At 43.5% G+C, this 27660-nt stretch overlaps 1 protein-coding gene across 6 annotated transcripts in view; it reads right to left on the bottom strand.

The window, feature by feature from the left end:
• Positions 1-27660, bottom strand: part of SYT16 (synaptotagmin 16) — a 119105-nt gene that overhangs the window by 20323 nt on the left and 71122 nt on the right. For 5 of the 6 annotated variants that reach the window (XM_075426822.1, XM_075426817.1, XM_075426820.1 and 2 more), the window contains 4 exons: positions 14640-14852; positions 6818-7074; positions 2442-2885; positions 1176-1365 (listed from right to left, as the gene is read on the bottom strand). In XM_075426822.1, coding sequence (XP_075282937.1) covers positions 1176-1365; positions 2442-2885; positions 6818-7074; positions 14640-14852 — 1104 coding nt within the window. The remainder of the gene's footprint in view (positions 1-1175; positions 1366-2441; positions 2886-6817; positions 7075-14639; positions 14853-27660) is intronic. The other variant, XM_075426821.1, reaches the window with a different exon arrangement.

The raw sequence follows: 27660 nt of genomic DNA, 5'->3' as shown, positions 1-27660 counted from the left end.
GCTAAAACAAGACTAGCTATGGCTACACAGACTGGGGTCACGTGTTTTACTGTTACATAGACTTGCCCTCAATTCTCGAGGGACTGACTGGTGACTCCAATTATTTCTGTAATACACTGAAGTATAGTTTAGCGGAAACTGAAGTTTTCACATCCATATACTGAAATACTACATAATAATTTTGCTAGCTCTGGGCCAAAGAGCACAGCATCTTGCAAAAGCAATCTCAGCATTTTGCAAGCTGGAGATACTATGTCAAATCCAGTGAATGCAAGGAGTTGTTGAAGGTTATTACCTTTGACAGGCAGGCAACCACATCACAAAAAGCAAACATGTCAACAAACAAAATAAATGTTATTTCACACTGCCTTCAGTTGGACAGGAGGCAAAAGGACAATAGAAGATGAATACAGCATTGCCATTCAACCCCTGAAGAAGGCACCCCAGCAGCAGGGCAGATAACACCATGCACTATGGCTGCATGACCCCATCTATATCATGGACGTTAGCACCATCCATCCACTATCCTTCTCAAGCACTAACTAAAGCTCAAGCATTATTAAACCTACTGTAAGCCAATTTCCATTTTTTCCTTTAGTTACTGGAGGAAGAGAACTTAACTGTTGGGACCCAAAAGAACAACTTTCAAATCTTCTTACTGCAGAAGATTTTCTTGTGCGGCAGAGGAGAATACACAGCAGCAGGAACTCCAAAGGGCCCAAAGCACCAGGGCACCTAGCACTTACCAGCACAGCAAGGGGCCTAAACAAAGTATAGCCCGGGAAATGCTTACTGGCACTAGGCTGGGCCTCTGCAGGTCACATGGTAACACATAATCACTTCAAAAGCACTTCTTTCTTTTCATGGATCTGCAGAGAATTACTCTGTGCTTTGGGTATCATAGCACTTTTGCCATAATCAGATGTTGTAAACGTATATGAAATAGAAGAGACATTCATGTGTTACTGTCCCGTCAGCTGTGTCTTCATATGATCACCTCCAATTACACTGTAAAATTTAGCAGCACACGTATTTGAAATAATGCTTTTAATTTTCAATCAGGTACTCTGCAAGGAAACCCAGCTCAGAAATTACATAATTGAATATCTTGAGGAAGACAATAAAAAGCAAATTTTGACTCAACGGTGTTATTTAATAGCAGTGAAAGTACTTACCAGGTGGCCTGTTAATTGCGAGGTTTCGGAAATGACTGCCTTTGATCATCTCCACTGACAGCCGCCCTGTAGTGGCATTGTACGACAAGCCCACGAGCAGCTCTGGCACCCCTCCATGCGACAGGGACTGTGTTGATGAAGCGCTATCACTGTGAGAGATTGCTGACAGACTAAGCTGAGAGTCTGCACTCTGCAGGGAAAGAGCACTGAAAGTCTCATCAGGACGTTCACCACCACCCTCCCTTAATTTATATCTTGTAGCCCTGTTTAGTGAGATCTCTTAAGAAATGACAATGACTAAGAATGAATTATTACAGGGCACCAGAAGAGTCAGAGCATCACTTTTACAAAAACACGTCTCTGAACTTTCTCTTTAAAGATGAGGAATTCTGCATAATGTGTTACCACTAGTGTAAATCAAAGCCTCTGAGATAAGCATACAGCCTAGTACATCAAACGCACAGTAAATCTCCTTGACAATGACTTTTGGATGGAACGCATTTTGCAGTTTGGGTTTTTTTGGTCAGGTACTGTGCATTTTCCTACTTTCTTTCTGTGTTACCATGATGCTCTCTCTACCCACTCTTCACCTGGAGTATGATGTTTTATTCATTTTGTGTGCACAACTTCTCACTGAGCTTTTTGTAGAGAATGAATCATGACAGAGCTCATCTACACAAATTGATCGGCATAGCCAGAGCTGGATACAACTGTGATGTGCATGCAAGACTATGAAGCAGCACAGCCAGTTCTTCCTCACATGACCCACCTCTCCACTTCCATCTGTCATGAAAAGGAACATTACTAAGCATTTCTGGTAACATGGAAACTGCACAATGCAGAGATCCACAATGGAGTAGCTAGTGCCAAATGAGGTAGCTCTTGCACTGGCAGTAGTACAAGTCCACCAACATAACAGTGCACAAGAACTACTGTCCTTGTTGAAATTAAGATATAATTAGCCTTGGTGGTTCTGGGATTAACCTACTACTTCTGCCTGGCACAGCATTTGATGACTTGTGCAGATACACTATATCTACATGCTTTCGTGTAAGCCTGCTAGCTGAGCCATTGTTAATAAGGCACAGCTTTGTGTAGGGAAGACATGTCCTGTGCTTCCCCTTACTGATAACTTTTTAGGTGACAGTAGGAAAGATCCACTAGTTGCATCCTAACAGCCCTAAATGAAAGACATCAGGTATGGCTGGTCCCCATTCACCAGATGAATAATTTTACAGACTCCATTATTTCTTTCACCAAACTTACGCTCAAATTACTCCTTGGCTCCAAGACCAATGTCACCTTTGCTTCCCCTTCCTGCCTGATGTTGCTCAGGTAGAACAACTGCTCTCCCATCATCTTCTCTCCAATCATCTTGTGCACTGCATAGAGGCGGAATCGAACGGCGTGGCTGCTTAACTCCCCTGGCTCCAGCTTATTGAAGGTAATTTTATCGTTGAACACAGGGATGGGTCCTCTCTGAACGCATGTCTTACCCCTCTGTTTCTTGCTAGGCATCAGGACTGTGTGCACTTGCCAGGTGTTCACACCACTGCGGTCTTTGTCTGGGATATCCCTGGCCTCCAAGATAGTAACTACTAGCTTTTGACTTGAGGCTTTGTAGTTGAAGATGACATCTAGGTCACCACATTTACAGATGGGGTCATGAGCACCACAATGACCTGGTACGCTGTTCATTTCACCATGTTCCTGCAAACAGAAGGAAGAAATAAAACCTCCATTGGATTTCAAGTGTCTCTGTGATCCCAACTCTATTTAAAAAATATTGTTCTCCTCACTTGTGCTTGCAAATGCAGGCAGTTGTTCTGCAAAATCAGGATCCCACGGTTTCTTGAAAAAACAGTGCTAGTTAATTGCCTGATTTTGTGTAATATTCTCCATACAATGTAGTAAGCAACAGCACTTGTTGAAACCTTTCCAAAAAAAAAGCTTCATCAATATTTAAATGTGTTGCAGGAGACTGTTAATTTGGCAAAAATTCTACACAGGGAAAAACTAAACAAAAGGGTTTCTTAAATTTCATTCATGTCATTTTTGAGGCATTAATAAACCCTTCTGGTTTCATTTCGTTAAAAAACCCAACTTACCTATTACTTTGAACATGCACTGGGATTTTTTCAAAATGGATTTTTTCTACGTGACCGAAATCAAACACTTCAGTCAAGCCTGCTAACTTTTTTGATATTTTGTTCTGTTGGAAACTAAAAAAATTAAGCACTGTTCTCAACTTGATAGGAGGGCAGATCACCATGTCAGAATTTCTTGAAGAATAGAAATTCCATTTCTAGATGCTACCTATAATTCAATAATTTTCCTACAGCTAAAGCAATGATGATTGAGAAAAACACTCTGATTAAATACATATTGATTCTTTATTCCCTTTTCAAATCTCCCAAGAGAAGCATCTGTTCCTTCTGTTTAGTTTGGATACTAATATATGCAGAATAAAAATTCAAAATAAACAAACAAAACTTGCACAGACCTATTCACACACAATCTTTTACTTACTTTTAAAACAAAAAGTCATCTTGATAAAACAAGATAAAAAACATGGTTGTTCATCTTACCTTTTGATGAGTGGGCGTGTGCATTTCTGTTCAAAAGTGCTTTTTTATCTTAGAGCTAGAATGTGCTTCATGTGATAGAGAGGTTGCTATAGTGATCAATGATTTGTATTTAAACATGAGTATACACTGTACTAGGGAAAGATTTTCAGTTAATAGCCAGAAGGTGAATTAAGGCCTGTCACTAGCAGTCTGAGTCACCCTCCTCCTCAAACATTTATCTTCTTTTGCATTTCAAGTAACACTGCTTTTCAACATAGAAATCTTATTTTTTAGAGTACAGGTGACAGGCCATAGGACTTCTGATGTAATTCCCTTCAGAAGTGTCTAGGGTGGCATATGTCTCAAACAAGACCTCGGACAAACTTCAAAATTTCTATCTACTTCCCGTCGATCTACTTTTCAAGTGCTCAGATTCATCTGGCATAAAGCACAAAGCTCCAGCTTTTCATATTTTCATAGGCGTTTAAAGGATTCGTGCACGTGAATACAGAAGTCCACGTGTGCACATGGAGACCTGCTGTCCTATGTCTTGCAGAAGTAATGTCAAAGAGAGAAAAATCGCTCCTTGGACAGCACATGAAATGACTTGGTTGCCCACAAAAATGCCTTTCTGTATGAACAGCAGGCTGCAAAGACAAAAACACAAGGCAGGCCAGGTTGCCTGGAGAGAACGTGATGTTATGCAAATCTAAGTGCTGCTGAGTAGCTGTCAAGTTCTTTCTCTCTGGCTGATGAAATAATATTTAAGAAGGAAATGTAATGGGATTGCACTTAATTCATGTTTCCCTCCACATGTTCATTCCTCCCCATTTTCATCTGTGCATTTGCTATTGAGGAGATGGAATCAATGCACGTTTGAGAACTGCTGCTAAAGTGTGGAGACAACTGTGCTTGCGGCATAACTTTACTTTCATCTACCTGTCTGAGCTGGAGAATGTGAACTCCCGTGCGTCATCATAAATCCACAGGTACGAAGATCCAAGAGGCACTTTCCTGCCCCAGCGGGGCTGAGTATCTCATCTTCTGGCAGCGTGTAGGGCAGACTGAAGGTCAGCTATCTTGCCTTTGACAGAACAGCTAGAAAGTATTTAAATCTCAGGAAATCTCAAATCATGCTACTATAGCTGTGCCACATCCACTGTAGAGAAAACTGCATAAACTGGAGGCAGAGTGGGAAAGAGAAATGCCAAACTCTGTGGCAGCAACCTTTCTGTGGGCAGCCAAGCTTTAGAGACATCACGGGATGGCCCTTTCAGAGAGCACTGAGCTATCTGGGACTCACCCCTGTGCAGGTTTTAGGGCATGAAGCTCACGGACAGTCTTCTTTCTGTGGAAGTCATTGACAGAATTCCCCTTGGGTTTCAGAGCTCAGGTGGCGCTCTGAGCACTTTGTGAACGTATCGGTTATACAGACACTTCAATCGGAATCCAAGGAGAGTGTGGGCTTTAGATACCTCATCTGAATTTCTTTCTTTTCCTCTTCCTAGCGCAGTTATTGAGATGTCAAGCCAAGTATACTGATTGATACTGTATGTCTAACCCGGTCATTCAGGACAGCCAATATCCACTTCACTAGGTAAAATAAGTCCATTTCTGCCAGAGAAACCTGAGAGAGCAGCTAATTATGGACAAGGCTTGAAATGGTACTTGTGGTTCCACTGCAGGGGCATAAAACTATCATTTTTGTCTCTAAAGTGAGGTCCTCCGAGTGGAGCATAATAGCACTTGGACATTTCTGGCATGTCAGAACATTTAGTTCCTGCAATAAAAAGTCTTTCATTAGCTCACACAATACCTTTGGATGAGAAGCTGCCTGTAGTAGATAAACTGGGACTTGGGCATATCTGCCCCCTGATGCTAGAACCGTTCCTTGCATTTTTAAAATGTAGATACCAGGAGCAAAATGAGAGATGTATTCCAAAGAAATACTACAGGACACCGGAGACACTGCGGCACACATGAACCGTGGCAATGCACAACAAATGCAGAAACGGAGAAGTGAGCCTCAGGTGGGCAGACAAACAGCGTGTGTCACAGGCACACAGCAAGGAGAGGGCAGGGCTGAGGCCACATGGAGTTCCCATGTGTAGTACTTCGTGGGACTGCTTTGTGCAGCAAACCAAAATGCTGTTCAAAATGCCCCTTAGGGCTGGAGCACGTGCACCGTGGAGCTGCTTTCCATCTCTTCAAGTGGCTGCAGGCAGCATGCTCTGAGGAAAGGAGCCTTCCCTCAAAGCCTTGCTTCTCAGAGTGTGATGGAGGTATTCATTTCCACAGCTGAAGAACAGACTCCTTTAACTCAGGCAGAAGGTGTGACCTTTGTGCAGTTATTCTAACACGTCTGATGCAGGCTGTTGTTTTTTCAGAAATGTAATCTTGTGGTAAAATAACGACGTAAACCAACACATCATGCAGAAAGATTAGAAGAGAAAAGGGGGATGCTAAGTCATCAGGTGATTACAATTCCTTAAAATCCATAATGTTTTCTTGAGGCTTCAAAATAAAGGTACAGAACTAAGGGAAAGCAGAGGAGCTCTCAGGCTCTCCCCTTCCCTGGAAGGGTGCCTGGTATCACTGGGGACCAGAGTGATGGTCACTTGGCCAAGTCACGGGCCACCCCCACCAGTTGCCTAAAGCTTTCCAGATGCTTCCCATTGTCTAAGCCATAGAAACCACCTGGAAATAGAGGCACAGATCTGACCCAGTGACCGCACACCATGTCCTTAGACACACACCCCGCACATACAGCCAGTACCAAAGCCCTGGGCCATTGCTAAATGACAGTAAATGCTGTCAGGAAGCTAATGGCTCCAATTTCATTTCAAAGATTGCAGTCAGAAATCAAGCAATAAAACAGCGTCTCTGAATGAGTGTTAGTAGCAAGAGGTAAAATGCAAGAAAAAAGGGAAATGTACAGAGAAGGGTATACGTTCATGCACACATGAGTACTATTATCTTGTGGTGTTTTTCACTTCATTTCTCTTCTAACATTTTTTGGACCCCATTGTCCTTCAAAAGCTTACATCGTGTGTAACAAATGACAGTTCACCATACCTCAGGGCTCCAAGCCGTTGAGCTGTCAGTAGCATCATTTACTTCAAATCCACGGTTGCTAAATGCTCTCTCTGCTTCCAAATGTCCTTCCGTGGCTTGCCGGCTAACACCATCGGCAATGCTGGGCTCCATCCTAGGCCCTTTACGCTGCCCAGTGCCCCTGATCTCAGTCGTTCTTCTTGAATCAACAGACACAAGGTCATCTTCACGATAAGACAGGTTGTCTTGGTAACTCAGCTGGCTTAGTCCATCCAGATCTAACAATTTTCAGCAAGAAAATAATTTCAGAGGGACTAGAATAAATTCCTCCCCCTCTCCCTCCCAAAATGTGCCTTTCTCTGCTTTCTTTTCTTTGTTCTTTTGCCCTCATCTCCAGTGTATGCAAGAGACAGCTTCTACTTCGGAGTACTGCACACTGAACTTCAAAAATAACAAATCCTGTATAAGTCAGCATTTGATGGAGTGGACATAGCTGTTTCTCACCCCACCCTGAACTGAGGATCTAGTTGCCTTTACTTCAAGAAGATAATCACCAAATGCAATTATCAATGGAGTGTTTGGGATACTCAAGTGCCTCAGGGCTGCTTTGTGGCCCCAAAGCAATCGCTTCCATGAAAATACAGGTCAGACAAATCACAGAAAAGCACAGCATAGGCCTGATGAGCAGGTATCAGTAATTTCCTTCTACGCAGGAGGAGAAGGAGGAGGAAAGGACAGGAGCTAGCATTGCCCTCAGGGGGATGGTGCTGGTGAGGAATGGAGCTTCATGGAGATAACAGAGTGCCACCACAACCCTATCACCCATCCCTGAGAGCTTGGGTGCATGTGACCAGCCCCACAAGCTGACTAGGAATCTCCAAATCCCAAGTTCGGGCTAAATTGTCCCAAGGGCAACTGAGAGGAGATGTGTTTCCTAATTTCCTGCCTGCTTTTATTAGTTTTAATTAATCTGCTCCTACACACTTACTCCATGGGCTAAAAAGAGGTTCATTAATGAGAATAAAATAATCTTCCCTGGTTCAGGCCACAGATTCCTTCTCTGCACCACTGAAGTCTCTATTTTGTACCCAGGGCACTTTTCTCTACTTGAAGGCATCAGTGAGAGCTCTCTGGGTAGAGCAACACAAATAATTACATGTGCATGGACACAGATGTAAATAACATCATGATTTGGCCTTGAATGTGTTCTGCACACACTTTCAGAAGAAAACCAGGGACTTTCCTCCTCCTAATGCATCTGATGCCAGGCCTTGCTTTAGGAACATAAAGAGCTAGATTCTGCCTCCATGTCTTTCAAATAAGCAAGGAGCAGTTAGAGTGAAAGAAAACAAGCTGTGCTTCCAAATAGCTGATGACAGTAATGAAAACAGAATGACTTCCTTTGCAAACACAGCTATTTGGGGTTTAAGGGTTTCACAGAATAGCTGAGATTGGAAGGGACCTCTGGAGGTCAACTTGTCCAGCCCCCCCTACCAACGCAGGGCCACCTGCTTGTTTGTTCTCAGACCTGCAAGTTTGTTCTCAAAAAGGTCATTACTATAGAACAATCATTTTTTATTTTTCAGTTTTGGTCTCCAACTCAGATCTTTAAAAAATAGTATTAACTACTCTGTTTAATAGAAAACCATTAGTTTGCTTTGGTTTACATGAATCCATGTTTTCATTCCCCACCTGATAAATGAGACAGAGAACCTGGTGACAACTGATAAGGATAAGGCTGAGGTAACCAAAAACTTTTTGACCTCAGTTTTCACTGGCAATTACTCATCCCATATCTCTCGGGTCCCTGAATCTCAGGCTGCAACTGCAGGAATGAAGTCCCTCCCATCATAGGAGAAGGTCAGGTGTAAGACCCTCTAAGGGACCTGAACATACACAAGTCCATGCAACCTGATGAGATGCATACCAGGGTCCTGAGGGATCACGCAGTTGCTAAGCCACTCTACATCACACTTGAAAAGTTATGGCAGTCAGGCGAAGCCCCAGTGACCGGAAAAAGGGGAACTTCACACCCATTCTTTAAAAGTATAAATAGGAGGACTCTGGGAACTACCAGCCAGTCAGCCTCACCTCTGAGCCCAGTAAGATCATGGAGCACATCTTCCTGGAAGACATGTCAAAGCATATGGATGACAGGATGGTGATTAGACACAGTCAATATGGCTTCACAAAGGGCAAGCCCTGCCTGACTAGTCTGGTGGCAGCCTAGGATGGAGTGACTGCATTGGTGGATAAGGGTAGAGCAACAGATGTCACCTAACTTGACTTCTGTAAGGCCTTTGACACGGTGCCACACAACATCCTTGTCTCTAATTTAGAGAGATATGAATTTGATGGATGGACTATGTGATGTATAAGGAGTTGGCTGCACAGTCTCATATAAAGAGTTGCAGTCATTGGCTCAACGTCCAAATGGAGATCAGCAACAAGTGGTGTCCCTCAGGGGTCTGTATTGGGACTCATACGGTTCGTTATCTTTATTAATGACATAGACAGTGGGATAGAGTGCACCCTCAGCAAGTTTGCAGATGACACCAAGCTGAGTGCAAGGTCCTGCACCTGGGTCATGGCAATTCCCAATATCAATACAGACTGGGGAATTAATTGATTGAGAGCAGCCCTGCACAGAAGGACTTGGGGATACTGGTGGATGAAAAATTGGATATGACCCAGCAATGTGCACTCGCAGCCCAGAAGGCCAACCATACCCCAGGCTGCATCCCCGGCAGCAGGGTGAGGGAGAGGATTCTGCCCCTCTACTCCACTCTGGTGAGACCCCATCGGGAGTCCTGTGTCCAGCTCTGGAGCCCTCAGAACAGGACAGACCTGGACCTGTTGGAGCGGGGCCAGAGGAGGCCACAAAAATAGTCAGCAAGCTGGAGCACCTCTCCTACGAGGACAGGCTGAGAGAGTTGGGGCTGTTCAGCCTGGAGAAGAGAAAGCTGCAGGGAGACCTTTCAGTACTTAAAGTGGTCTTATAAGCAAGCCGGAGAGAGACTTTTTACCAGGGCCTGTAGTGATAGGACAAGGGGTAATGGCTTCAAGTTGAAAGAAGGCAGATTTAGACTGGATATAAGGAAGAAATTCTCTACTACAAGGTGGTGAGACACTGGAACAGATTGACCAGAGAAGTCGTGGATGCCCCATTACTGGAAGTGTTCAAAGTCAAGTCGGGTGGGGCTTTCAGCAACATGATCATGGCATCATGGCAGGTGGGTTGGACTAGATGATCTTTAAAGGTCCTTTCCAATACAAGCCATTCTTTGATGCTCTACACATCCCTCTGTCTAGAGCAAAAAAACCCAAATCTTTCTGAGTAGAAGAAATTCTGTGTTTGGCCTTAGCAGCAAATATGCTGTTTCTGATTCATACCTGCTTCACAACAACCATCAAAAAAAAAAAAAAAATCCAACATGGAGAACAGGGATTATACTCCAGAAACATTTCCTGGAGGTGTGCAGAAGTCACTGCCCCTCTCCTTGGGTGCTCTTTCAATTTAACAGCTCAGAGATTAGGAGAATAACTTTATCCCCTTTCTTTAACTACAAATGGTCTCACAGTCTCCATCCCAGCAAAACGCTTTTAGCACAGGCACTTCAAGAGACAAATCTGAGAGCATCTCACAGCTTTGTAATTATGGTCCTCTTCCAAGACATAGGAGATCGTCCTTCAGGAGGAAAGAGGGATCCAAATTCAGATCTCTCAAATTCCAGGTGAGTGTTCTTCTCACTCCCTTCTGAAATGTAAAACCCACCTCTTCTCCTCCTCATCCTCCCATCTGGCAGACTTAGTCCTGAAACTGAGAGCCCTCATTGTCTCGCCTCTGCCCTGAGCTGAAACTCTTGAGTGAGGGTAGGAAGTAATTTGATTTTTTGCCATTACTCCCATTCTTCTCTACAAGTCAGAAAATAAAAAGAAGTAAATATAAGAACGTAAGCAAGGAATAAAATAACAGAAATTCCACAAATTTACTGAGATTGAACAGGTACAGGCGCTCCTTAAGGCATTTAATTAGCAAGCCAATGTCTAATACACATTTTAAACAGTGGGTCATCCATCAAAGCACACACCACACAGCAGGCTTTCAGAATAAAATGCCACTGTAGTAAGAAATTATCCTCACACAATTGTCTTGTGGTTTTGACTCCTGCTGGGATAATATCTAGATCAATAATAGAGGAATTTTCAAAAACTGCATTAAAACCATAAAAGGCTATTCATAACAGGAGAACTCCAGAAATATATTAATAGAACAAGCCATCTCTCTAGGACTCAGGCACAAAATGAATGTGTTAGGAAAGCAAACGTAGTATTCACGGAAAGGAAGGGAAAAGGTGATTCACCAAAACCATTTAGTGAAACAGTTTGGCTTTTTCTTTAAATTTAAAGTAATTTGGTAAGAGATAATCACTTATAAATACCAGTATTAGAGGATCATTACAGGTAATAGCCCAGCTATACAGACTAGAACAACTATATCTCTCCAGCTACATCCGTTCTAACATTCTATTCACAAAAAAATGGTCAAAACAGAAGTTCTTCATGTAAAGGAAAAGGTCAGAGCAGTAAAATGCCTGTAATTTACCTGAGAGATCTTTAAGGAATAAAATGTCAACTGTCTTATGAATACCTGACATGAATAAACAGCACAGCATCAGGGATATATGTTGAGATTGCATTATCTAACTATTTTAACTTTAATTAGCCAAGAGTCCCTGCAGAGCAATAGCAGCCAATTCTAAAATTAAGGACTGATAGCACTGTATACTAAAAAGAGTGCTGTGTTTTTTTTTCAGTCCTGTCCCCAACCTTTCCCTGTTGTGTCATGTGTGCCCACAGGCCAAGAAGCAGCCAAGGGGAATACTGGGGAACAGAAATCACCAACAAATCAGGGAAGTCTGTATTCAAGGTTGGAGAACTGGCTATAAAGACACTGTGACTTTTGTCAGATGAAAGGATGAGAATCACCTCCAAATAGAACTCTAACAGGTACTGGGATCTGGAAGCATCTCTCCAAAGATACAGAGCAAGCTCAGCATATCAAACACTGAAAATCAGACTGGAAAGTACTGTGAAGTCCCCCCTCACACTGGCAGGTAAACAGCCTGGTTAACCTACGGTATATTTCTTCTTTTTCAATGATACAAAATCTCTCAGCTCTATGAAGCATTACAGTGTGTTAAAGATATGTCTTGAGAGGCCTCATCACTTCCTAAAACACAGTGCCAGAGTTAAAAGATGGAGCCTAGTAGATCTTGCTATATAAACAGCACAAAGTTCACTGACCAGGAAGAAAAACTGAGATGAAGAGTATAATGCGTGCCTACTACCCACGCTGATCGAGGCAATGTTTGGTCTGCGGACTGCAGTGAATCACTGTTCTTTTACAAGAAAAAGTATGTCTTTTCTTTGTGATTTTCCAAAAAGAAATAAATTTGATCCCTTCTTCTAGATGGTGTATAAACACATGCTGAAAGTTAAGAACCTGTTTAAATATGGTCCAGACAAGGAAAGCATTTCAGTACGGATTTAGGTACTTCTGGACTTGAAATCCTCCTAGCTACTAGGAGTGATTTTCAAATCCCTCTTCCTGAAAGACAGAAACAGCAGCAGAGATGCGCCTCAGTGGGACTGACGCATATTTGTCCTCACACAGCAGTAATCCACCTGCCTGGCCCCTGGTGCAGACCGAGTCCCAAATCACTCTGCAGTACCCCGGCACTGCGTGCTCCCTCACATTGAGCAAAACCAGATGCAGGGAGACCAAGCAGTGCTTCTGCCCCTGGTTATTTTGAGCTCAGCCATCAAAAAGTGCTAAAAAACTTCCCAGAAGAACCTCAAAAGAGCAGAATCATTATCTAATTACAATAAATCTAAACAAAAATGGCTTGTAAATTTTAGGGGTTAAAGAGAAAAAGGATCTTAAATTTCAAGTGACATTATGCAATCAGGCCAAGATTGTTTAATTTACCACATGCTGGGTAATAGCCTGAGAAGACTCCACGTTTCCAGAACTAAAATAGGCTCTTTATTAACTGGGTGATTTGCAGAGAGGCTGTGGGCAGACTTGGCGTTCAAGCCATTCGGCTCCCCAGAGCATCCTCCAAACACTTCCTTCCCGCAGCATGCTCTCCTCTTTCAAAGTTCTATTCAGGTTACTACAAAGATTTTTAACAGGTGAAAAGTCAAAGCTAGACGAGTCCAAAGTGCAGACTGTCATGACACTGACAACAGAAAGAGAGGGTCAAGGAAAATCTCATGTAAGAACATGATGCGAGAAGACTTTGCCATATGTCAAGGCTGAGTGGGAGAGAAGCCACTCAGGGCTCTCCGAGATGCTCAACTTCACTGTATGCCTAAATTTGTTACAGATTGCTGATGCTCTAAGAAAAGAAAACTACCAGCTATATGAGTAAAAGCTCTGTTCAGAGAACACAAGAAGAGAAGTCTTGGTCATAGTCTAAAGAAGATCTGGGAAGTGCCATGATCCCAGTCTAGACTCAGTATTTTCAAAAGATCCTTCGTCCCTCCCACCCAGCAAGGTCCACAGGATCCTCTCAGCTGAAACAGTGTTTGATACACCATCAGGGCACAATGATGGCTTTACACACACAAACCTTTCTGCATTTTGTGATTGTGGCACCAGCTAGGGGCCAAAATAAACTCTCACACTCATGGAGCTCTAGGACCAGCAACCAGGGGGTAGCAGGGTGAGGGGTTATCTAGGATTGATCCCACCCACTCAGCTTTTCTCCCAAATAAACGTCTCACACTGGGAGCCATGGGTGTGTGTAACTACTGCTGTACACTCAGTAACACCAGATCTACATGCCCCAGAAACCTCTCTGGGTTTGAAGACCTGACACAGGATTAGTTTATCGGCATTTGTTTGTAACGAAGGGTCTAATCTCGAGCTTAGTGAGGAATGGGAAAAAGAACCGAAAGTCTTAGTGAAAGCAGGCTTCAACACCTGGTTTCATCTAGTTTCTGGACAGCTATATAAACAATATTAATATTACCTCTGAAAAGAAAAGTACGCGCAACTCCGCACTATGTTGTGCCAGAAGAAGAGTTTGATGGGGAGCCGTATTTTGAAATGATTGCTCTAATCACAGGGTGCATCAAAATCAAGCAATTGCATTTCAAAATTAAAAAATTCTATGGAACGAAAAACAAAGGGCACTTTCACAGATCTTCTGTCTACTGAACTTCTCCAGATCTTAGAATGTGTTCAGGCCAATTTTCTAAGTAGCTACGTTTTAAAATGCATTTCATCTCCATTTGTATAAAAGAGTCATTACATTAGTCCGTAGAACATCATAAAATTCCTCCCTTCTGTGCCATAAATTTTAGTTTCTGTCATTGCTTGACATTTGGCGCATGCGCTGGCAAATCATACAGCATAATTCATTCACTGTTCACCTTGTTTTTGCAAAGTTGTTACAAAAGGAGACATTCAACTTCTGCTGAAAGGCTTGCTAAAGAAATGACTTAAGTGGCACAGACCAAAAATAATTAGAACGAAGTCCTGCAGTCTTTACTCTAGCAAAACTGGCAATAAAATCCATGAAAATCCCTGTGGATTAGGAGCCAGAATTCAAAAGCCATGTACAGTTAATGGAAAGATCTTCATGGACTTCAGCAGGGCTTGTAGCCAGACTCTTCCCTCTAAGTATTTTAGAAATGAGCTGCAGGTAAACCAATAAGCAAGAGAGAAAGCAAGATTCAGGACTTGTTCCCCACAACAACAGAACATCTCCATGTTGAGGCTACAGATCTTGAAGACTCCAACTTCTTTAATCTTATTTCATGCAAACAGTACCTTTGCATTCAGATACCTCTGCACTGTACTCCTCATGGCTGGAGGGCAAACGGCTGAACTTGGGTCTACGCTCCACGCCTGCTGGTGTTGCTCTTTCAGGTACTTCTGATTGAAAACTTTGTGAGCATGACACAGAGATCTCAAACTGGTTAATCACCTCATGATCGCTGCCTGGAGATGCTGTCTGTTCTTCATCCTCCCCGTAACTGTTTACTGGGACAAAAAAACAACTCGGGTTTTAGACAGTCTGCTGCCCTTGGCCAAGAAGCCAGATGACACGGCACATTTCTAGCTCTCAGATGGACCTTCTGAGGGGAAAAAGGGATCCAAGGGTTCAGGGAGGATTGGGGAATGAATTTGAGAATCCCTGCTTCTTCAGCCTCTGGAAAGCCTGTGAATATCATATTTTATCAGCAACATTTACATATTATTAGACTTTGCCCAACTCCACACATTACCTGATTTTTTTTTTTTTAAATGAAGATATTTGACAGAGCAGAACACAAACTAAGACACAAACACACATAGAGAACCACTCGTAAAATCATTAGCATGTGCAAAGACAAAATAGTAAGCAAAGGACTTGAAAACCTGGTCATGGTTCCATTCCCATTCAGCTCCCACTAAGGTGGAGAGGGGGCTTCTTTCGTGTAGAAAAAGCAACTTGGACACAACCTGCTCTGGGTAATAGAATGAACACAAAAATATGGCACATGGCTAACAGGCACCGCTGACTCCATCTGCCAGCAGCAGAGGAACTCGGGAGACCAATGTAAATTGTAACCTTTAAAAGCGAAGATACGCGTTTGAGCACGTCCCCGTGAGTGCCCTTCCCCTCCTGCTACCAGCACATGCTTTGAATAGGAGATGACTGCACCCTCATTAGTGCGTGAATATCTGCCAGATGGGGGAAGGAGGGTTCAATACATACTATATATACTCGGCCTTGCTTTGTCAGGGTGAAAACGTAGCGGCATTTTGCTGATCTCCCTGCCATCAGCATCGAGGAAGCACAACAGCGGGACGCTCTGACCCACTGACGTGCCCAGGAAGGGAGCAGCGGGAACGACAGGCAGTCGGTGTGTACGTGCGTGTTTGCGCACACGTGTGTGAACAAGCCAGCTGTCAAGTGTGGTTGGTCTGCTGCTTGCTCTCGAGCATGAAGGATCCGATACGGTTGCCAAGAGTCGCTTTGATAGTCGCCATGGCAAACCCGAGCAGATGAACAAATGGGCACTGCAGACAAACGGGTGGAGGGCAGCTTTCTCAGTGACACTGCCTGGTCTGGGGGCGGAGGGCACCTTTTTTCACCTCAAATCTCACTTACAGTAATCACACAGCTACAGGGGAGGTGGGGAAACCGGATCCCGCTTTTACACACTGTGTTAGGTCTATTAAAAATCTGAAGTATAAACTTAATGACAGCTGCTGTCACTGCTCCATAAATTCACATGCTGCTGCACACAGGACGGTGGCCATCGACTCCTCGGGCAGAGAGGACAGAGCACGGAAGCCGGCAGGAGCGCGGCAAACTGCTCCCACCACCGGCCCAGCAGAACTGGCTCCTTCCATGCCACCACGCTGGCAGATTCGACCCTCTGCTATGATTTGCCACAGCTTGACAATAAGCCTGCTGTTCCTTCCAGAAAATTACTCTCAATTGGAGGAAAAAGCCAAGTATTCCTTGAAAAAAGTTGCAGATGTTTGTAAATGATCAGTGACCAACTATCATCAAAATCGATTATTTTCATGTAAGCTGTTAAAAACACATTTCTTTGAAATTTTTTCAAATAAAAATTATTTCAAGCTGTAACAACCCTACGGCCTAAATGTGCTACGATCTATTCAAACAATCGAAACACATAAAACTAAAGACTCCTTTTCAGCCAACTGTGTTGTCAATTCACTACCCATGCAAGCTCTACAAAATTAATTTAAATGCTTGGCAAATGCTGGTAAGTTCTATTTATATGTGTCTATCTTTTGGGTATTTAAGATAAAAAATAAAAATTATTCCAGTATAAATGAAAGTTCAGTTTTCACTCAAATAGCTTTCCAAAAATCCTGAGTAAAATATCATCGTCAGTATTTAAGCCACATCTTTCACCATCTTCTAAAACAACTGTAAAATTAAAATCTGGGTCTACGGGCACAAGGCTCTGTACTTAAACAAATGCACATTAACGTGGCGTTCACTTCTGGTTATTACAAGACATTTCACACTGGCCACTTGGATGCAGCACTGCCGTAAGGGCACTCCCCGGGTGACCTGCATGCAACTCCCTGCAAAACTGAGCAGAGCCCTTTTTCTAGGACAGAAGGGGAAAGGTGAAGGGATGGAGGGGAGCAGTTTGGCCCGCTTTGATATATTATTGGCCGCTTGACTTTGACCTTACAAATCCCCAAAGCACGACTGCATCACTCGTTACGACACTGGATGCTATTTCTCACTATCATTTGGAAGCATACAGGCTAATTAAACCATGGCACTGGGGAATCTGTAGCAAATGCTTGATACGTCTGCTGCTGAATCTCTGCCTGAGCAGCAGACAGCTCCGTGTCAGCTTAGTATCTCTGTATTAATAAAACTAACTTTACCCAGGGGAGAGAAAAATGTTTGCCATTCAAATATACAAGTGTCCTGATTAGGAAAGGACAAGGGGGAAACGTTTTCTATATCACCATGGAAACTTAAATAAAGGACCCATAATTACAATCTAAATTCTGGAAAGATAATGAATACATCTTGAGATCTGCAGATGTTGTGTAGCATATACATATTTCTAGCAACTTCAACTCAATTACTTCTATGCAGCATCTGTTTTACAAATCAGCTTCCCGCCACTCATAAGGAGGCATGTGGGATTTACTTTTTTTCCCCCAGAGAAGACAGTGGGGGAGGAAGGGAGGGTGACCTCTTTTTCTGCCAAGGTATTTCAAACTACCACTACTTATTCAGAAATTTCAAACACCCAATCAGTTACAAAGTTAGCTTACAGGCATCCAAATACACTAAACTAAAATGCATGAAATAAATAATTCAAGAATTCTCTGCAGTGTTACCAAGTATAAAGAATAACTTATCATTTGCTCAAAGTTTACCCAAGGAAAAAAAATTACCAAACAAAATACATAGTGTAGGTGTAAAATATAGATGTACTGCATGCATCCTGTCTGCATGCATGTTAAGAAAAACCAAACCAAAACAACAATCATTTTGGCTGAACAATGAAAAGTTCCCAAATGCCAAACTTCTGTTTTCCTATACATTTAATGCTGTCCTTGCGTGTCCACTATCTTCTTCAAGATTTTGATTCTGCTTTACAGAAGTCAGTGAGAGTTTCAGTGGGAGCACCACCAAGCCCTGAAGGACGCAGAAGTGCTATACAAAAAAAATGTATTTGATCATAGAACCAAAGACAGTCTCAGTACGTCCATGCATAATGCATACACTTGGAGGATCCCAGGAGCGCTCTGTGCTGGGTTCTTTGCTATTACAGCAGCAGTCACATAGGCCTGGCCTTAAAATTTTCATGATCAGGATGACATAGAGAAACAGTGATCTGCAGCGACTCCTAACTCGGCGAAACCCAGAACTGCACCTGGAACAAACAGAAGGGCTTTTGTCTTGGGTAACTGGAAAGGCCTGCTGCAAACTACGGATTTGTTAAAGCTTTTCAGAAAAAAAGGAGGAGCATTTTGTAAAGGGACCACGCAGCAACACATGTGGAGTTGCTACTACTAATTCCTATGCAACTACAGCTCTTATCTGCACCTTCAGTCTAGAGTCATCTTCTTGCTCTTGCTGTCAACCTTTTGAACTGGGAGTTCAAACAAAAGTACAAAGCAACTACCTGATTCTGGGTTTGACTAGGCAGGAGAGCACTCCATAACTTTATTTACACTCAAAACTATTTGGAGGTACAATCTGATCACCAAAAAATCCTTCCTTTTATAAAACAGAAAAAAAAAAAATCCAGAACACCAACCTAGACCTCAAATGTATCTAAAATGAATGGAGAATGCACTATGATACTGTAACCCATGTTTCTACTTATGCCTTTACAGACAAAGAGACCGTGCACAGTGACTCTGTGCCATTGACTAACATTGACTGGATGTTTACTAACGAACAGAAGGAAGCCTTCACCTGAGCTTTCTCCTTGCACCCAGGCCCATGTGATTTTGTCCCTTTCTGGTAGGTACACCAGCTAGGGAGCCACTTGGTGCCCATTGGCACACATAAGGTCACCCCTCTTTGCTGAGTGACAAGCAATGGCATCCTGCATTTGCAACACGTCAATCTCAACCTCTTCATCCATCCTCACCCCACGACCAAACCAAGTGGGAAACTCTCGGAGGCAAACCTATTTGGGTGTTTGCATGCGATGTAGGCAGAGAGAATCACAACTTGGCAGCTTTCATACCAGAGGACATTTCCAACAAAAAGAAAAAAAAGCAAACAAAAAAGTCAGAGAGTAATCGGAAAGAAGTCATTATTTGGCTCTGACTATCAAGCACCTCCACAGCTGAACAATACAGCAGTCAGAGCAATAAACTCCAATTCTGGACACTGCTGTGCAAAGAAATAGAGAATTGCCCACAGCAAACAGCATGAAAATCAACATCTTTTCCTCTTGCTTTTTTTCTTACTCTCAGATTTGGATTTTAAAAATAGGAACATGGGATTCAGCTTCAAACTGACTCTCACTTCGCTGCCTAAGGTTCTTCCACAACTAAAGCAAATGGCAGCCAAAAAGCAGAAGCACAATCATCCCTGATTTTCCCAGTCACCTACTTTACATTTCACATGTGGAGTAAGCATGAGTCAGGCTTCATTTATGCTACTCAATTTTATTAGCACAGGCCCAGGATTTGTGGAGAAGTGGAAGAAAAAAAAAAAAGAGATTACACACTGTAGGAGACACTGCTAAGCCAGGAAAACCCCTGGTGTGGATGCAGTTAAATCCATGAGTCAGCCTACACCCCTTTGCCAGGCCAGATTAGGCTGCTGGAAAGGCAGAAAAGCACGTTTTGTCAGCAGGTGCTGTGGTTATGCTGGGGACGCCGCAGGGCACAGGTGCAGCTCTGTATGCTCTGGGGTGTGGGGCCATAAATGCTCACGGACTCAGAAATTAAACAAACTGCTGGATGCCCATGGCCAGCAAGTTAGAAAACACTGTCCTTTCCTTCCAAAAATAATAACTTCCATTTTATAAGTGTTACTTTTATGACAGTTTTCCTGGTAGCTTTCACACCACAATGGGTTGAATTCCTTCTGGTTCCCCACCAATCACCTCTTCTACTTGCTTGCTTGGCTTGGGTACTCACTTCTCCTAATGCAAAGGAGTCACTTTGTAAGCTCTCTCCATGACTGTTAATGAAGTTTCTCTGAATTGGCACCAGCTTCTTCCAGAAAATGGCCTTCAAGCCAGCAGAAATCAAGCTGGCCAAGCAAATGCCCAGGAAACGCAGAGCGTTGACTCTTGCCCTCTTTAAAGCACAGTTTTGCTGGCCACGCTCGCAACCTGCTAGACTCCGCGTGTGCACGCCAATTACACACCACTCATAGCACCCAGTGCTGTAACCATTAGCTTCACACCCACAGGTCTTTGTTTGCTTATTAACAGGGTGGGAATCAACTCCCTCGCAAAGATGCTTGTTTGGTGTTGCTACGGATAACAACTGCATTGCAACAAGGCAGATATTTATTTTCTCACTGATTTTTCTAATTGAAACTTTCTGTTTGCTACCAGAGGGCTGACTCACCACAGCCCCCTTTAACCACCACTGTAACACCACCGTTTCCATGACACTCCTGGGAAAATCACAGACTTTTGATCACAAAATCACAGCAGCAGCAGTGGTGAGGATGTGGTGCAACAAGACTCACATGCATTCAGGACCAAAGCTGTCACCCAAAAAGCATAATCCTGTCCTCCTTCCCTTCCCCTCGTTTCAGTCTTAGCAATCATGTGGCCAACTCACCTGATTCAAAAGTAACAGGGAAGGGGCTGGTAACCTCAGCTGAAGCAACGAGCTGGTCCGTGTCACCACACAGTGGCATGCTCGTGAGGCCAGGCATGGGAAGCGGCACAACTGTGCGTTCGGGGAAGGACAACATATCTCAGCTGCGATTCTACACCAGCTACTGACAATTGCAAAACTGCACCCTCAGGCCCAATGGTTTTATAGCTACCTTATTTATGGCAACGAGTCTAGACCCCAAAATTGACCCTGCGACCCAGAGCTTCAGCAAACCTCAGGGCTCTCGTTAATCCAAATTCAGGGCTTTCTTTTCGGCACCACCATTCTGCTACTATTTGCTGGAAAATACTCCCACACAGATTATGCTGCTGCGTATAGACCGTATGGGCTGAGGAGAGAAATGTCTCCAAGCGCCCAGCTTGCATGGGCAAGCACTCATGCCCAGTGCAATGAGTCCCACCAGGAATGCTTCATCTCACACGGACACTGAACTCTCTAGACAGGCGACCACCTGCCTGAATATTGGGGAACTTTTAGGTAGGGTGATGAAGCCATGAAAGCATCAGATATTCTCATGGTCATTATAAGGGATTTTCTACAGATTTTGCTATGGATTGGTTTAAGATTCAGCCTAAGTCATTCGTGTTGTTCTACAAATAGGTACTGATGAAGCCTTCCTCCAGGAGGAGACTGCATGAGAATCAAGCAAACAGCATCTGCAGAGGTACAGCCCAACCACACCTTCCTCCTTAACTGGAAGACCACACAGCCCAACAACGCAATTCATTCTCCATAAAACTGCACATTTTTAGCTCCATGGCTGTAATCTCCCTCTTTTCTTTCATTGCAGTCTTTCCCTGTGTTTACTAAAACTGTTTCAGGCGTCTACAAGGCCACTCAAAATGATGGCTGCTGCCAACAAGTCATTACAACAGCCAACAATGAACCGGGCACAAGGAAGTCATATCCACAACTCTGTCTGGCAAGCGGTGAGAACCAACACCAGCTCACCTTTTGGCACAGTAATCCCATCTCATATAAGCTTACACTAGTGGTTTTTGCCCTTTGAAGAAATGCAAAGAGGCTAGGAGGAAACAGAGATGGATTATCCATGCTTCCAAAAGTCCTATTCCCTTCTGCAAGCATTTGCCTGCCATCATGGGTTTGCGTAAGTGGCCTTCTCCAAAGCAGACCAAGCTAGTAGAAACTGAAAAAAAAAGGACAAAAAGTACTACTGTTTGTAGCAGCACACACAAATACTACGTTCCAGCTCTGCAGAGTGCTGCTAGTATGCCTGCACGTAACCTCCACCACAACACAATGAGATCATTCGCACCTGCCTCGCCTGTAGTAGGAGATGGAAGGTGAGGAGGCAGGGTTCTGAGGAGAGAGGCAGCACTTCCCAGATGCTGCCAAGATGCTGTTTATTGGTAAATGAAGCCTCTTGAGTCCTAAACAACCTTCCTAGAGGAAGAGAGTCGCAACTGCCATATGGGGAGTGGGAAGAGGATGCCACTTAGCAAAAGTGGATCAGAAAATACATGCACACACACACTCACACACACAATTTGTTCTGTAACTTCACTGAATGGCAAAACCCATTTCTTCCTCTTAAATACATCCTTCTCCTTACAGCTTATGCAACCTTCTAGATAGCAAAAGCAGATGACAAGTGCTCCTGCACAAAGCACCCTTCCTCATGCCCCCTGTGGAGCTAGGCTCAAGGAAGCTCTGCCCACCAGACAAGGTACTTGGTGAAAACCCAAACTACTGATCTGCTGTGGGCTTACAAAGAGACTGCGCCTAAAATCACTGACTGAGGGTGAACAGCAATGCTGAAAGGCCCAAAACAGAGCCCACAATGGTAGCACCTTTGAAAATTTGTGTTTTGGACCACTCTCTGGCTTCACTCCCCCAGCTGTAAAGCTGATGTACTGCAATCCACCCTCCTTTCAGGGCTATTGTGTACTCTCATCACCACTTACTTTTAGCATCATGGATGAAGATCCCTTATAACTTGAAACTTTGAAAAGACAGGACTGCAAAGGAGTACTTTAAATACAGAAAGGAACATGGTGCCACCATCACAAGGACGAAAGACTGTGTACAAACACTTTGAGTGGTTCTGAATTTCCCAGAGAGAAAGCCTGCAATGCAAGCTCACATCTGCACTTCATTTCAGCAAGCTGCGGACTCTTACCACATTCTTCAGAGACCAGAGGCATATCCCTAGTCACATTAGCGCTTTCTCCCACTCCAGCAGCCAGCAGTACATTTCTGTGAAGTGCTTTTGTCCACTGCCTCTCTTTGCTTTCCTTCACTCAGGTCAGTGGTGCTGTTGATTCAGTGCAGCCTTTTTAAATGTCCTGCTTTGAATACAGGCACTGATTTTTATAGGGCTACATCCTAGCTACAGCACTGGCTGGCTCCTTAGCCAGACAGGTGATAAAAATCTTCAACACTCAGGATTTTACACGGAAACTGGCCATCTATCTATTATAGTGTCAGGTTCAAGCAGAATTTTTATTTATCAGACCAGCAACATCTTTTTGTTACGGGTGTATTTTACTATGTGGGTTTACAGGACCTAATGAAAACTCACTTCTTGCCTTGGAATTCCTGGCTGTACGAAGGGTCATTTACTGCGGTCAGGAGTGCTCATATACAGCAGAAAGAATAATTTCCTCTACTACAGCAATTACTGGCAAAAATCAATGACCCCTGTCAAGCTGGAGGCCAAGATAAGTAAACGCAATAGTGCTTTCTAGTTTTAAAAACTCCCAGAGCCTCAGAGGCATGCCTCCCCTTACACATGTATTGAGGATAACTACCTAGCCATCTAGACAAGATTCCTATTAGGACCTTGAACCTCCTAGCACTCCAAGGTCAAAAAATTTATTTTAGTGCAACCAAAATGCAATCTTTAGCTAGCATTGAGATTGTCTAATTGATGAAAAAATATCTCCAAGGACTTCATGCAGTTTAAGTGTAGTGCTCACCTGTATATTACACTACCGTTCCGAACACAGTGTCAGACAGCTCGGGAGACTCTTCAATCACAGAACTCGTGGTGCAAAAATAGTTCAGCTCTGATTCAGAAGACTCAGCTTTGCTGCTGTGTCTGTCCCCAGGCCTCTTCAGAGCAGTGTCTGCAGAAACTGCTAACTTCATGGTCACTTTGACTTTTTGTTTACAAAGGACATGAGCCCTGATGAAGAAGTGGGCTAAAGCCATCGCATTCATGGTACAACTATCACTGCTCTTCACCTTTTTCATTACTACTTTTTTCCTCTCTCTCTATAGATTCAGGCTGGGAAGCAGACTGGCCAGCGCTACCCCTCTGCTTTCAGTGCACTACTTTTAGAAGTATCTGACTGCCCTACTGCTTTTTTCCAACTCTTAAGCCAAATGTGCAATGATGGATTTGGCAGCCACACTCTCGCCAGCCACCCCCAGTCAGCTGAGCAGCAGTATCTTCTCCGCGGGGGGATGCAAAGGCTGCTCCCTCCCCGCTCTGCAACGGAAGACAGTTTCTCTCTCAGACTTACTGAGGTCAGATGATGCAGGAGGGTCTCGAGGAAGCTGCAAGAGCAAGTTCATCTGTATTTGCAAAATTTAGAACTCCACGATGTGCAAATGGTGGCAGCGATTTGCACGCCTGGAAGGGTCTGCCTTCCCACCCCTACCCTCCTCAGCCAAACTCCTGGCGTTGCAATATTTCCTGCTGAACAATCTCCTCATTTTCAAAATGTGGATCCAAAGCATCCAAAGTGAAGAACTTTTTCCTGCATTTGTTTGAAACCTTGGCACATTACTAGCGTCATTTAAGTATAGACCAGGACTCAGCAGCAGCCAAACCTGCACCCTGCTGATTAGCATGCCTCACAGCATCTAACAGACATTTGACTCAAGAACCCAAGAATTTCATTGCTCAAACACTTTATTAGATCCCTAAGCCTAAAAATGGTTTTCAGTTATACGTGTGCTGCTTTGGGGCCTCAGAAAAGCTACTCTGGGAGCTAGGAAACATTTCCTAGGAGGCGAAAATGTGATGAAACACATATTTGATAAAAAGGAGAAGGGGTAATAACGGTTTTTAAACTGTAGTTTTATTTTATTTCATCTCAGAAGCGTGCTCTAAGTTTAAGAGAGGGGAACAACTATTGGATTTTACTTTGCATCTTTTTTAAAACAAAATAATTCTCATCTACCATTGCTAGGTTTTTTTTTCCCCCCTAAACCCAATAAACTATATATTGGAATGACCTTGTAACAGGTTTCTGTGGCTCTTTAATCACCAGTGGCTGCTAAATGAAGCATATCTATTTTCTCTGTTACATTACTATTGGCAACCAGGTCTTCAGTAAGTGCCCAGAAATATTTCCATGGCAACAAAAAGCATTCAGCATTGCTACTGTTTTGTGCCAATTTAGCTTTAAAATATTCTATTGTGGAGAGAAATATGGTACATTAAGTGAAATAAAGTCAAGATGCAGTGTTCTGAAAAGACTATAAGGATAAACAGGAAACGTATTTTGCAGAAATGGGGAAAAAATGCCAAATGGAAGGAAAAATGTTCAAAGCTAATACTGATGCTACTGAATGCCTTTGCTGAATGTCAGCAAGTCCATATGCTCGCTTACATTGTCACTTAGGGTTAGGTAACAAAGCTAACAGAAATAAGGATACCTCAAACATCTTCTTTTGATCATTTTAATCCAGGACTGAAATTTTAAGTTGCCAGGGTATTACAGCCTCTCTGCATGTCTGGGTTACCATCACAAGAGTTCATACTCTTGATGTTAGAGAATGAATCTAAAGGAAAAAGAGGAAATAAAGAGTTGAAAAATGAAATACAAAGAGCATGTGTGTGTTCTGGAAGTGAAGGGTCACTTACAGGATCAAAACAAGTTCTTCCACATCAAAGATCTTGTGGAAGACATTTTCAAATCACAGTTCAGCACTTTCTCCCCTATTTTATAACTTAATTCTGAGAAAAAAGACATCCACTCCCAGCCCTCCAACTCTCAAACAAGCAACTTCAGTCCCCAAGTCCTGAGACCATTGGATGGCCCTCTGTGCAGTGCATTGCAGAGATAAAAAGATAAAAGACTATTTTAGAGCACTTCAAGTGACATTCCCTCTGGTGTAAAAAGCTATACAATGCCCTCTACAGTGCTTCGAGCTCTAGGCAGCAGCTATGTAGGTGCTGAGGAGCTCTGTAAGACCAGCCTTCCAGTCCACAATGGCTCTAGACAGCTTACTGAGAAGGAAAGCCAAAAAATACGGAGAAAGTCCAACAGCAACTTGATCAGTACCTGCTCCCAGCTGGGACAGAGGGTCAGAGTGACCCTCTCCTTTAGCTGCAGCAACGGGTAACACTGGTATGTGATTGTCATTCTATGTGTCTCTCCAGGAGAATTCATCTGGTCCATCACACTCTCCTAAGGACCCTCTTTCTCAGATGTCTCTACAGACAAACTGCAGGTGAGAAACTGCTCTGACAGTGACAGCAGCCCATTCCTGGCTCCCACTGTCCTGAGAGCTCACAACCTTTTCTCCTATTCATTGTGATCTGGAGGCCACCATGGGAATAATGTGTTCGGCACGTGCCTGCTCCCCAGCCTACTCTGAGGAGCCTCAGGATTTGCTTCGAATCACTCTAACAGCCCTTCTGGGGGTACAGGGTCTCCAGGAGACAAGGCTGCGCCCTGGACAGCACTTGTCCAGGAGAATCCATGGCCCCAGTACTCCTTGGAAGGAAACTACATGCCCTGCTCCATGGTGTCTGTGCACATGCTGGACACATAATCCAAGCACACACAGTAAATCCAGCTCTGCAGCATTGACTTGGTGCCTACGAACAAACCCTGTGAGCAGGGTATCACACAGACAGTGTATAGTGGCACCAGAAGGTCAGGGATCAGAGGCTGGGCTCCAAGAGATACAACTCTGGGGTGTTCAGCCTGAGAACTGGCAACCATTCATCTGGAATATGAAACAGGCAGTCCCAGTTTTGGAGACAGAACAGCTAGATGTAAGCTCTTTTTAATTATTTACTTCCTGGCCATAACAGTGTGAGGAATAGGAATAAAGAAAGAGCTAATTTTAACATTCATTAAAGAACACCATCAAGGTTTATACCCTCCCAGTCTGATATTCCTATTAAACACGAAAACAAATAGGCTGATCTTCCGCAGTCTGCATGGAAAAGGCTAAATATGTAAGACTTCCCTAGAAGCCACGAGAGATGAAAAGCTCTTGGTCATTATAAAACAAACATTTTCAAGAGCATCTACTGCCTGCTTCAAAAAAATGAATTTAGATACTTGAAGCCAAATTCTGAAGGCATTCAGTGAGTCTCTTCATCAGCTCCATATTGCAGACCCACTCCATCCCACCCTTCCTCCTTTATCCCCCTTCCTAGCACGTTCGTAAAGAGGGGCTTTAATCCAGCAAGACCCAAGGACGGTGTCAGCAGGACTGTAGCTTTCCCAGTGTGGTTGGGACATACTTCTCCATCAGCCCTCTGTGACCCAAGGAACTTCTAGCCACATTGACGGTGATATTTAGTGAGTACAAGTCACATGGCTGAAATTCGGTCCTGAACACAATGGTCTGAAAAGCTGTTCATGTCACTTAATGATCAGAAGTCACAGTTAGGCATATTTAAAACTCAAAATATCAAATTCAGTTCTCCTTCTCATAATCTCCTGCCTGCTGTCCTCTTCAGTGTTATTTGAAAAGCCTGTGGGGGTGGTGGGAGGGGAGGAAAGCGATTTGGGAGCCTTTCATCCATAAAATCATGAGATATGGCTGGCTTTTTAGTACAGCATTTCACAGCACATGGCACAGTAACATCTTGAGATTCCTGGCACAAAGAAACAAGGTTTGAGATTATATATATCTTTAATAGCAATGACGCAAAGGCAGATGGTTCTCAAAGCAAAGGCTTAAGGCTAAACACTCCCTTTGAAGGGTCCTGCTATCAGAAACAAAACACGGGGGGAGCAAAATACTCCTTGCTACAGCA

Source organism: Opisthocomus hoazin, chromosome 7 (genome assembly GCF_030867145.1).
Source record: "Opisthocomus hoazin isolate bOpiHoa1 chromosome 7, bOpiHoa1.hap1, whole genome shotgun sequence".
NCBI lineage: Eukaryota > Metazoa > Chordata > Aves > Opisthocomiformes > Opisthocomidae > Opisthocomus > Opisthocomus hoazin.
Note: the sequence above shows the minus strand (reverse complement) of the source record. Positions and strands in the feature narration are given on the sequence as shown.